Raw genomic sequence first — 12,991 nt, forward strand, 5'->3', positions numbered from 1 at the left:
TTCTCTTTACAGAAGAATCTTAATTCCCTCCCCACACCAATACTGACTGGGGTTGAAATAGAAGACAATGGTGTTTAGCAAAAGTCCACCCAGGTATGTTAACAGACTTTGGACTTTTTTCCTGCCATATGAATTTAGTTAAAAGAAAACTCAGCAAAAACCCCAGAGATGATTGCTTTCTTCCTTAGTGGATACAGACTTTAAACAGATAAGGAGGTATCACAGTAACATCTCTTCTAGCATCTGCTGGTTTTTGTTGTTGTTGTTATTGTTGTTTTGGGAGGGGGGTGCACTAGGGACTGAACCCCAGGGTGCTTACCCATAGAGCTACACTCCAGCCCCTTTTCTTATTTTTTATTTTGATATTTTTGAGACAGGGCCTCACTAAGTTGCTTAAGGCCTCACTAAGTCGCTGAGGTCAGTCTCAAGCTTGCGATCCTCCTGCCTCAGCCTCTCAAGTCACTGTGCCTAGTGCATCTGCTACTTTTTAAGTTCCTTTAAAGTAAAATTAAAGTGTACCAGGGCACCACATTTTGGAGTGACAGTCCCTAGACTCCTTCAATAGGTAATTCCCAAGTATCAGAAAGAAGGCAAAGAGGTTTCATCAGAGATACACACACACACTGGATAGATATATTAAAATATATCCATCTGTAACTTTTCAGTTAAAGAATAAAAATATCTAGATTCCTATTCCATTTAAATAGACCCAAGAAAATTTCCTGGGAAGTTTTCCAGAGAGTTAGATTGCTTTTAAATTGGCCATGCATTAAATAAATCTTTGTTTAACGAAAGTGAACGAGTAACTGATACGATACGGTATCTGTACATTCACTCTGCACAAGGTGCCTTTATCTCAAAAGCATTACTCAAGAGACAAACAAGAAATCAGATTACAGCTCTGGAGAACCATACTCTGCATCTTCCAACAACACTGCCCACTCATACATTATATGAGCACCAGCCACCTGCTGCTTCCCAAGAAATGTGCAATCTACCTTCCCCATTTGCTCCCCAAAGGCTCTCCTACTTGACACAAGTGCCCCCTTTCCATTCATTCCACAGCATTCACCTTTCATCTCACTAGCAGTAAATGTGCAAAGAGGTTTTCTTTAACAGCAGAACCAAAGAGAAGCATTCAGCATTACATTTTATAATGAAACAAAACCCCAAATCCTGAGAGTCTACTGAACTAGTGCTAAAAGCTATTGCAGGAAGAGATTTGTTCCTGGGTGCCTGACTTCCTTTCACATTACCTGCTTCAGTGTACTTCAGTCCCACTTTTTCTTCTGTGTCTTTTGTCTTTGGGGGTGGCCAGACAGCTTGGAGTCTGCCAGGAGTCCTGTCGTCCTGCTCTGTAGGGCTCTGATCAGGCTGTTGAAAAGCAGGAAAAAAAAAAAAAAAATCAGTAAAATGAAATGTGGCCAGAGCCCATTAATTATTGAAAACAAACATGCTAACACTAATTCTAATATTAATTTTAATGGCCAGATGCACACTGCTCTCATTCATTACAGTCAAGACATCCTACTAAGGTACAACTCTTTTCCAGAAGTATAAATGATCAGTTGGGGTGAAAATTAAGGCCAAGTACTACACAACCCTTAATAGCTTTTTTTTAAAGGCTATTTTTTAAAAGCACAAATAAACTTTGAGTTGAAGAAACAGACACAAACGTACTATTTCGGTACATTTATAGACTATTTACAATCATATTCCAAACAACTCCAGGACTAACAAGGATTAATTTTGCATTTTCCATGAACATTAGCACAGGCCAAGATACACTTCTTTATATGTTCCACACTTCTTAATTCTTTCTTTCCTATTAAAAAAATGAATGAGATTGCCTTCACATTCAAGTTATTTTTATAGGAATTGATTTTTACATCTATAAGAATGCTATTTTTTGTTTAGTTTCTAACCACAACCTGAGAACATTTTTCTAATGACTTGAATTTTTGATTCAAAAGAGCATAGTAAATATACAGGAAGGAGTGGTAATCACATTCTGAATTGATCTTAAGAAATAAATTCTATTAATTGTTTTTATGAACATTTAATATCTACCAGACAGGTGCTTCCTAGTCTTTATACATACATTATCTGAAGTTATTTTCTTTGAATAACTGTTTTCATGAATTAGATACATTTTATGCAGAGCTTAATTTAATCTTCATGATAACCACATAAAGTAAGGGTTATTTTCCTTATTTTGCACATTGAGATTGAGACTCAGAAATTATCAAGGTCACTCAGCCGGTAAATGGCAGAGTTAGAATTAAAACCCAGTTCTCACTCTAAATTCAGTGCTCAATCAGGAAGCCCCACAGCCAACATGGAACATTTCAATTACATCAGAAACACATATTTTGCTAAATGGCAGACTTTCAAAGGAAATCATAGTTTTCACAGAGGGGTAATTAAGCAGTGAGGAAATCCCTATAAACGCAGGCTATACCTCCATATGCATCGCTTCCCATGCTGCTAAATCTTTATAAGTATTTACTATTGATGTTTAAACTCAGAGCAAGGGTTTCCCCCTTCCTACTCACACATCTCTACATATATCCCTCTTATTACACTCCAAGAAATATTTGAAAGAGAGAAAAGCACTCCTCTCCAACTCAATACTCCTTACAAGGATGATTTGATTTCATTAAAATCATTTTTCACCCATGCAAGAACACTAATGATAGGCAACTGGAATTCGCTTTGTCGGCAAACCTGAAAACAAATAATGTGGCATCACATTTTATGATAAAATGCAAAACCAAACTCTACATACGCTTTTGGAATCAGACGGGCTATCTGCTGGTTTGGACTTGGACCTTTCAAACACAGCTCTTAGTGACTCCTTTTCATGTCTCATCTTGCGCTTAAGAGCTTCCAGCTCAGAGGTGTCAGCTGTAGTCCCCTTTTTGGGGGGACGGATGAATAAGGCTTTAAAAGCCTCCAGAGCAGTCTCTGGTGGTTTTGGCTTGACCTCGCCACTCTGGGTTTGGACATCTTCAGAGTCCCTCTGGCTCTCCTGATCAGCACTACAGCCCATCTCTCCTCCCCCAGGCGACTTGGGGTCTGCTCCCTTCAGTTCAGTTTTGGGCATGTCAATGTTGAGTAGCTGAGAGAGCTGCTCCAGGAGAGTGGGAGTGGCCTTCGGATCACTTGCTCTCTCCCTGCTCTTCACAGTCTGTGGCCCTGTCTGCACCAGAGACTTCTGAACAGGCTGGGTCAACTTGAGCAAAGCCAGGTCCCCATCCTTTGGTTTAATTTCAGTGATGGTCTCCTCTCCTTCTGCTGTGGTCCCTTTCTTCAGTACACGAAGCCCACTGAAAAAAGCTGGAAGCTGGAACGACTTCTCTCCAGGGACTTCTCCTTTGAGAGAGACACTTGCAGTGACATCGGCGCTGGAGTTCTTGCCTGTTGCTACAGGTGGGACTTGGGACCCTTCTTCTCCAGCCTGGCCTTGGCTGGAGCTATGCTCTGTCTGAAGGCCATCATCGCCAGGTTCCAATTTGCTGCTTATCTCAGATGGACTCCTTTGAGGATTTTCTGCACAGAGCTCTGCATCATCCATTTCCCCAGTGCTAGCATTTTCTCTAGAACCTCCTGGGTTTTCTTTGGGCTCCTGAGATGGCTCAGATAAGTTAACACTAAAGGACTTTGGGTCATTGGTGCTGCTTCCCTCTTCTGGCTCTTGGCCTCCATCATCAGAGTCAGAATCACTGGTGGTATGCACAAGGGTCCCGCGGACGCAGATGACATCATCTCTGCCCACATTCAAAGTAGCAAGTGGAAGAAGCTCTTGACCACAGGGAGAACTCCCTGCTTCTGCTTTTCCCTGACTTCCCTCCGATTCTCTCTCCACACTTTCAGTCTTCCCTTCATTTCTTAGATCAGGTGGCACCTGAGCCTCTGCCTCCAGCTCATCTGAGCCTTTGCTGGGATCATCCTGCTGAGGTGTGGGATCCACATCTAAACTGCGGAATGCTTTCAGCACAGCATCCTCCTCTTCAGGCTTCACAGATTCCAACTTGTTTGTAAATCCAAAGAGGGATTTCATAGAAAACTTACTCAGGATCGACTGAGCCATTTCAAGTCCAGCTTCGGATTTTTCTGGTTCCGACACATCACTGCCATTTAGAGAGTTCCCAACCTCCTCCATGCCTCCACAGGCCCTTAGAGGAAGTTCTGACTTGTGCTACCCTCGCTGTGCTCTCTCAATTTATCCACTCCATCTGCCCTGAAATTACAGGGCAGGGAGCAACAGGACCCGGGAGGGAGCCAGGCTCTCTGCCGCTCAGAGAATGCACTTGGTCTCCCTCGGGTCACTGCGCCCTCCCTTCCGGTTTACTCGATGACGGAGGCGTGCTCGGGGCAACCGTAAAAAGCCTGTGGAGCTCTATGCCCAGGAGCAGCTGAGGCTGCGCACCTTTACTACACGCGGACAGGAGGCTGCTCTTCTTGGACTTCCGTATTTATTCCCCTGGACAAAAGACTTTTTGTCATAGGAAAGTCAGCCTGCCCGTAGTCTCAGTCAGGACTTCTGGAGGAGCTCCGCCCCAGTGCCTGCGGTTCTCCTGGTTGCATTCAACTTCCTCATTGGTGAGCAAGTTGAGGTTCCTGAAAGTGCTGAGGCGGCAAGCTGATCTTGACAGTCCTTAACCACCCCCTGGAGCAGCCTAAGGGATTCAGAAGTGAATCAGCAGAAAATGTTTGAACTACTCCTTACATGAGCCCTCTTTTCCATCTGGAATATGATTAGAGGCCTGGGCCTGCCAAGCCAAAACAACAACAACAACTACACTAGTAGGGCACCCACATCAACAGCCACTTACAAGCCCTAATCAAAAGGGAAAAAGTAAAGATCATCTTAAAGTACCCAGAACTTTCAAAGCAGTCAATTTACTGCGCTTGAAGTCTTTTTTTTTTTTTTTTTAAATGCTTTCTTCCGCTTCTCCGCAGGTTGCATCTGGAATGCAGATTTCAGCTGCCGGCTGGAGAAGGAAAACCAACACTACTGGTTTCAAATTACTGCTGTTTTAGCTCTGCCCTAGCTGCCTGAGTTCTACAAACAGGTACTTAGGAAAGTACGCCCACCACACCCAGTGTCTGTCAACCATTAGGTGGCAGAGTAAACAGCTCAGCAGGAATAATTACCAGCTGCACTCCTGTGCCAACATCAAGCTTTGACTTCCTGGCTTCCTTAGGAATCCTGGTAGCAGAAGAAGGCAGAGCATCCCTCTCTGCTTTAGTGCTCCAAACACCTAAACGAACCTGGCACACAGCACAAAGAAACACATGCTCTGCCTTGTTAGGCAAAGTAATTCATCAAAGATCCCTGAGAATCCACATTCCCCTACTGGGCAAAACATCTGAAGTCTTTGTCAGACCCATTTTGCCTTTAAAAAAAAAAAAAAAAAGAGGGGCTGGGGATGTGGCTCAAGCAGTAGCGCGCTCGCCTGGCATGTGTGCGGCCCGGGTTGGATCCTCAGCGCCACGTACAAACAAAGATGTTGTGTCCGCCAAAAACTAAAAAATAAATATTAAAAAATTCTCTCTCTCTCTCTCTCTCTCTCTCTCTCTCTCTCTCTCTATCTATCTATCTATCTTTAAAATAAAAAAAAAAGACACACAAAACAACCTCTAAACATCAGCTTAATGTAATATCTACCACTCTGTTACATGCTGGGAACCTGGCAACTTAAGGACAGGGGGAAAATTGAAGCACTGTTTCCTAGCTGCCTACCTGCCTCTTGGGACACCTTCCTGTTGTACCTGAAAGTCTCAATGTTTTTCAAATCTAGTTCAGTGAGCAGACACATAGTGAGCCGCTGGAATGGACAGGGCATTGTGCTGGATTGAGAGAAGAGTCAAACTGGCTTAATGGATATTGGCAAATCTCTTTGAGCAAACCTCCAAGAAGATTGCAGCCAAGTATTAAACACAAACAGCAATTTCTTCTGCAAAACAGAAGCCATAGCAACCAGCAAAATGACAGTCTTGCTTTATCTGAAGTGGGGAATGGCTGCAAGTCACCCTTGGATAACTTGAGTCACATTCTCTAATACTAAAGATAATGCTCATTAATACTGAGAAATGCTGATTGCAACAATGTTTTTTTTTCCAATATATTCAAAAGGAACCCTCACACATTTTTTTTTAAAAGGTACATATCATTATAACCCACCAACACCTATCAGGAAAATAAGAGACCACCTTCTAAACCTTGATTTGATCTTGTGTCTAAATGGGTACTTTCCTCTTTGCATCTGATTCTAACTTATTTGGGGATTATTAACTGAAGTAAAAGTTAAATCAAAAATCACCAGCACACTAGAGGAAAAAAAATCAATGGTGTCATTTAAGTCTCAGCACAAGCTTGCTGTCTAGAGGAAATGCCTTTTGATAAAAGTCAGACTTCTGCTTCTTCAAGATTATGAGAAAAAATTATCTCACCAGATCATAGATCATTCTTCTTAAGAGACACATATGCAAAGATGGGTGAGGGGTGGAGATACCACATATACTTGGTGAGAACCTTTCATTTTCTGCAACACAACTAATGACTGATTTCCAAAATAAGTTTCCAGGCCCCTCAACAGACAAAAATAGGACCTAAACTGGAAGGGTGTGTTAGTTCTTCCACACTGTGGAACTGAAATTATAAGGTTCAGCATCCTTTCAATACCCACCAATTTCATGAAAAGTGGGGCAAGTCTTTGGTCCAAGGAGATTTTTCTTTGGCCCTAACAATGTAAGGTGCTTTGAGGCTCATTTTAAAAGTTAAGAAACCAAGAATTAAAAAATTAAAATAAATAAATAAAACCAAAACCAAAAGAAGGTAACTAACTAAGCTAGTGAATGGGGAATAATGATGTAAATAATACCTAACATTTGAATATTTACTATGTTCCAAGCTGGTTTTGGTGCTCCACATACATTAACCATTTGATATAAATCTCAACTATATAAAGTCAGTATTATTATTCTCTTCCTGCTAGGAAATTGAGGCACAGAAATATTAAACAGCTTGCACATGTTTAGAGATCCACAGAATGGTAGGACTAGAATCTGAATCCAGACAGACAGGTTCTAGAATCCATATTCTTAACCACTCCTCTACAGCCCAGGGCTACACTTCCTGCCCTCATAGGATGCCACACACAGCTGAGACTTGAAGTACACAGGGGCTTCAGTCCAGCTTGTTGGTGGACTCTAAGATGCAAGATGCACTTCTCCTCCAGGATGATACTGAAGTATAAATGAGTTCATGAAAACTTACCCTGAGGATGCCCATTATGCTATTAGTTCAGAAGAAGTCTAGAGATGCTTCTTAGGGGGAGAAAAATCAAGCAAAAACTCCAGTAACACCTAGCAGGTTTGTTTATTGGCCATAGACAAGATAGAATCTGCTGGAATTGAGCACATCAAGAGGTTTTCCAGCTTCCTCCTACTATTCCCTTCATTTATGAAGCACAACTTCAATTGCAAAGACTCACTCATCCAGTGTCATTAATGAGCACCAATTAGGTCTGGTGTACAGAGATGAAGACACTCCACCCTGCCACCATCATGAAATGTGTAGTTGGGAGGGACATCAGCCAAGAAAGAGGAAATTCTTTGCTCAGAAAAGGTAGCCAAGTACTCTATACCCAGGACTCAGTCTGAATAGCAGCAGCTGAGCTGAAACAATTTTGAATGAAAGCAAGCAGTGACCATTTAAATATGAGGAGGAGTGAAGAGCAGAAGCCTGGTAATTTGGAAATCTGAAAACTTACTCTTCCAGGCCACTAGTTCCCATGACCAGAAGACATTCTGGGATTTGAAAAGTGTTTCAGACTATAATATTCAAATAAGCAACTCACAAATGTGATCTAAGTGGGTTGGTCTTGAAAAATGAGTCTATTTAAAGTTTAAATACTTCCAGGAGTGGAGATAATCACCTTTCTTGGACATTATTTATCTCAGTGTCATATCACATTGTGATAAATACTTGGGAAGCACCTGCTATGCAAAACCAGTGGAAGCCAAAACTTTCATTCTTTACAACCCACTATAACCTCAACTGGTTCTCTTTGAGTTGTAATGAGACACATAAACTGTCCAATAGCCACATCCGTGCAAAAGGCCAAATGCAAATGGTCCACCTCAGGCAACTAAGTCAGAATATAGGATAAATAACTAAGCAGGGGGCTGGGGATGTGGCTCAAGCGGTAGCGCGCTCACCTGGCATGCGTGTGGCCCAGGTTCGATCCTCAGCACCACACATACACAAAGATGTTGTGTCCACCGAAAACTAAAAAAATAATAAATAAATAAAATACAAAAAAATTCTCTCTCTCTCTCTCTCTCTCTCTCTCTCTCTCTCTCTCTCTCTCTCTCTCTCTCTCTCTCCTCTCTTTGAAAAAATATAACTAAGCAGCATTTGATCCACATGATACTCTTCATAACTATTTGTTAGAGAGTTCCTATTTAAAATCTGAACATAGGGGGCTGGGGATGTGGCTCAGTGGCAGAGCCCTTGCCTCATACATGTGAGGCACTGGGTTTGAGTCTCAGCACCACATAAAAATAAATAAATAAAAATAAAGATATCATGTCCATCTACAACTAAAAAAAATTTTTAAAAATCTTTACTTAATATTTGTGGGGAAAATGTCCTACCAGTGAACCCTCCTACCATTTCACCATCCTCTCAAACTAGATAGAAGGTGGAATTAGTTCTACTTCAGGACAACATATGGGCATCAGTCCAGCCAGTGGATACTGTTGAGATAAGACTGAAAGAACTACAACAGAAGGCACATCACCACCTACAGGCTGTAGTGCTTAGCTCTGTGACCTTCATGTATTAAAGAAATCAGCATTAAAAACTATTTTTATATCACTTTGTGCAAGTTGTACACTGCCTAGAAAGAAAACTTCTGAAAGCCCCCATCCTCTATGGAGCCCTTTCCCATGTTTTTCAAGTTAGATTTATTTACTCCACAATCTCAAAGAGCCCCCAGAAAGGCAAAGGAGATTGCTTCCATTGTCAGGCTAATTGTCCTGTTTCTCCTTGACCAGTTTATTTCAAACTCTGGGACTGATTTTAATGATTAATTGCTTCTAACCTCTCAAAATTATTTTCATAGGTTCATGTGGCAATTGCTTGAAACAAGTAGAAAGTGGAATTAAAATTAGTAAGGATAAATAAGAGTGTAGAAAGTATGTGGGGAGGGGCTGGGTTTGTAGCTCAGCGGTAGAGCACTGGTCTACCACATACGAGGCCCTGGGTTTGATCCTCAGCACCACTTAAAAATAATAAAATAAAGATATTGTGTCCAGTTATAACTAAAAAATAAATATTAATTTTTTTAAAAGGGTGTGGGGGAAAAAATTAAGAGCAAGGGATTTGGTAAAATAAGTACACTATGAATAGGAGGAATAGGATCACAGGTAAAGATGGACCTTTGTTCTTGTTGTTCAGAAATATATTTCAACTTAACGAACGATGTCTGGTACGAAAGGGAAGGGCTGAGGAAATTATAATGTCAGGATTATCCAAAAAAACCTGTTGAGGGCTGGGGTTGTGGCTCAGTAGTAGAGCGCTTGCCTGGCACGTGTGAGGCCCTAGATTCGATCCTCAGCAACACATAAAAATAAATAAAGTAAAGGTGTTGTGTCTGTCTACAACTAAAAAAATATTTTTTAAAAAAAAATCTGTTGATTGGATGAAGTGTCATACAAAAGACATAAAATTATGGAAGAATTTGGGTAGAAATGAATTGTTGGGAAGCTGACTGGGTCTTTAGAAATATTAGAAATCATCTAGCCGGACCTTATTTTAAAGATGAACATAGTTAAAGTCAGGAGAGTGCTGAGCCTGCCATGCTGTTCAAGTGCAGCATCTCCATGGGGAACGAGGCTTCCCATCTCCCACTCCTCCCATCACGCCACCCTCCAATAGGCCCTGTGATCCTACCCTCTTCCTCAGCAGCATCCTCCACAGGCCCATTTTCCACATCTTTGAAATGGAGAGGACACTCTGCTTCTACCTGATGCACAGGACTGTGATGAGACCAAACCAGTGACTTCTTCAGACTCCTCCTAGTTTCGCAGCACTCATTCTGCCTTCTTGGTGTGGAGTTCCCCACCAACTAACCTAGCCCCTCTGCACAGCCTATCAAAAGCTGCAATTGTTTCTCCTAATTGGTTAAAAAGAAAACAGGCAACACCTGCCTGTTTCGAGGAATGGATCTCAGTGATTAAGGGTTTTTTGTTGTTGTTGTTGTTATTGCTGAACAGTCGGTGTAAAATATTTCTAAGACTGGTTCCCCCTGACGGTATCAATGTTTCTATGAAAATGGGTTGAGAGCAAACTAGAAGAGTCTAAAAAGGAAGAGGAGAGGCTGGGCATGTTATGAAACTGGAAAAAAAGGAGAGAAGAGGGTGTGTGATCATTTAGAGATCAAGAAATAAGGGCACTGGGAAGAGCTAAGAGCACCGTCCTGGGCTCAGATCATGTTCTGCCCCTATAAGAAGCTTGACCGTGGGCAAGTTACACAGATGCCCTGTGCTGCAGCTTCCTCACTTGGAAACTGAATAATCCCCTACACCCCCCCGCCCCAAGCTCCCTCCACTGTGTACCAGGACAGTCAGACAAATGCAATGCCATCCTAGACCACGGCCCCATTGTGCCACAAGTGAATTAAGTCCCAAAGAAAAATCTTCCAAGGCATCCCTCTGGGTTTTTCAGGGCCAGTGCTTTCTGGGTTGGTTTTTTCCATCTGTTTCACCTGAGGAGAGTAATTAGCCTAACATGGTCTCAGGAGGCACTGCAGAAGGTTACAGAGTTTTCCCTGTTCTTTATATTTCCTGAGCTCCAAGGTGATTTTTTAAGCCACCTCAATCATTTCAGAAATCATTTTTTAAGCCACCTCAATCATTTCTTTTCATTCTTTTCTCAAACCTCAACTGAAGCATACTGATAATGACACTGCCATTCTAGTCCTTTGGGGAAGGGCTGTTCCCAAGCAGTGCCTGGCCTGGGAGGAACACAGGTCCTGGACAGCAGAGCACTGACCATTTTCTTTTCCCTTTGTTGTTTGTTTGCATGTCTGTTTTTAGGTCAGTTCCTTAGACTTGAAAGGTGCTGCTTTGTTTTAAATTTCCTTACTCTTACAAATATAAAAACCAAATTCAAAGTTGTTAATACATTACTGGTTAGGGTCCCACTGGAAAATATTTCTAAGACTGGACTCCACCAACCAATCTCAAAGGTTCGATGAAAATGGATGTAGTGTAGATGACAAAATAAAATAATGTTAAAAATAATAAGAAAGGCTATAACTGAACTTGTGAAGCTAATGGGACACGGAGCAGGTAAGTGGGAGCTCTCTCTCGTGGGACAGGTTTCGGAAGGGCTTTGAGCTTTTCAAAAGTGAAGAAAATATTATGATTGGCCCACTTGGATAACGACAATAGAAGGCACAAAGTCTGTGGAGAAAGCATCTCATTGTGGTTAAATTGTTCCTTATCAAAGGTAGAGATGAAGACCTGGCATCTAATAAGCTATTTAAGCCCATTACTGCCTATAACTCCTCTCCTTCTCAATTAGTAAAACTAGACCCCTCTTGGGTACTGCCATTACTAGTTATTTTTTTTACTTTTCTTTCTTAATTTTCTTTTTAAGAGAAAGCTATTCTGGGAGTTAGTTCAAACTCTAAAGATTCAGCTATCATTTAAAAATATTTTTAAATTTAGAGGAGTCAGTAGAAAATTTAGAGAAGGCGGAGACTTAACTAAAACAAAGTAGAGGTGGATGAGAAGAGGTGGATGAGGGTAGAATAGGAAGAAAACCAACAATTTTTTAGGATGTCATTGTTGTTCTCAGTAAGCATCATGCTAGGTTTTTTATGTAAGTTTTCTTGCACCCTAGTTCCTTCCATACGTCTATGAGAAAGCTCTCATTAATGCTATTTAGATTAGTGTGGTCCAGTGCAAGGTTCTGCAATAAGGGAAACATTTCTGTGTCATTCTGTGTGGTAAATACCAACCACAGAGGCCTCCAAGAACTGAAAATATGGTTAGTATGACTGAGGAACCAAGTTTTTAATTTGACTTAATTAAATAACCACATGTGGTGAGGAGCCACTGCATTGGGCACTACTATAAATTAATACTGAGGTTCAAAGAAGTTAAGTCAATTCTAAGATTACATACTCAGGAATGGCAAAGCCAGGATATGTATAGAATCCCTCTGATTATAAATGTTTGTTATTTTTGTTACAATGAGAAGAAGGAGAAGGAGAAGGAGCCATGATATTTTATAACATTTTTCTTTCCTATTGAAATATAGACAGGGATGAAAAACAGATCATGCAGTTACCCAAGCCAACTGCCTACTGAAGTCAGAAGAAGTTTGTGGAGAGTAGAAAGAGTCACAAAGATTGTGAATTCAAAATCAGTAATAATTCCTTGAACTTAATACCCATATAAGAAGTCATTTTAAGACAAAAAATGTGGAAACAGATATCACTGCATTAAGGTTACAAGGAGAAAGAAATGAGGAACTGCCATGGATCCTATTTTTAAATATAGTTAAAGAGAGAGCAGAGAAAAAAATAGTAGAAGAGGCCAAGGCTGTGGTTTTGAAATGGGGTGCACTTGGGTTCATTATGAAGTATTCAGTAATGATCATACACTAGCTGTGTCACTTTAGGCAAGAAGGTAAGCTTCTTTAAATTCTTTAAGCCAATGTCCACATGTATCAAATGGAAAAATAATAACTCAGAATTGTTCAAGAATTAAATGTGCTACAATTCCTAATCCACAGATGGCCAGTGTGACTACTCGTACTCTGAAGCACGTATGGTTGCAGGGATCCATGGATGGCGAGGAAAAATCACATTTCCCCAGTTTTGAAATGTATTGCCTGTTGGTACCATTTGGCACACCACTTTAATTGGAGATTTAATAAGACAAATATATATAACACTGTGGTCAT

At 41.1% G+C, this 12,991-nt stretch overlaps 1 protein-coding gene across 4 annotated transcripts in view; it reads right to left on the reverse strand.

Annotated features, from left to right (window-relative positions):
• Positions 1–12,991, reverse strand: part of FMN1 (formin 1) — a gene marked incomplete at its 5' end in the record, with an annotated part of 399,390 nt that overhangs the window by 295,537 nt on the left and 90,862 nt on the right. For 2 of the 4 annotated variants that reach the window (XM_081291955.1, XM_081291954.1), the window contains one exon: positions 1,257–1,374. The exons of 1 other annotated variant lie outside the window; for it this stretch is intronic. In XM_081291955.1, the coding sequence (XP_081148081.1) occupies positions 1,257–1,374 (118 nt within the window). Of the gene's footprint in view, positions 1–1,256; positions 1,375–2,788; positions 4,166–12,991 lie in introns of those variants that run through there. One more of the 4 variants, XM_081291957.1, reaches the window with a different exon arrangement.

The sequence above is a fragment of the Spermophilus citellus genome (assembly GCF_964194105.1).
Source record: "Spermophilus citellus genome assembly, chromosome: 4".
In the NCBI taxonomy this organism is placed as follows: Eukaryota; Metazoa; Chordata; class Mammalia; order Rodentia; family Sciuridae; genus Spermophilus; species Spermophilus citellus.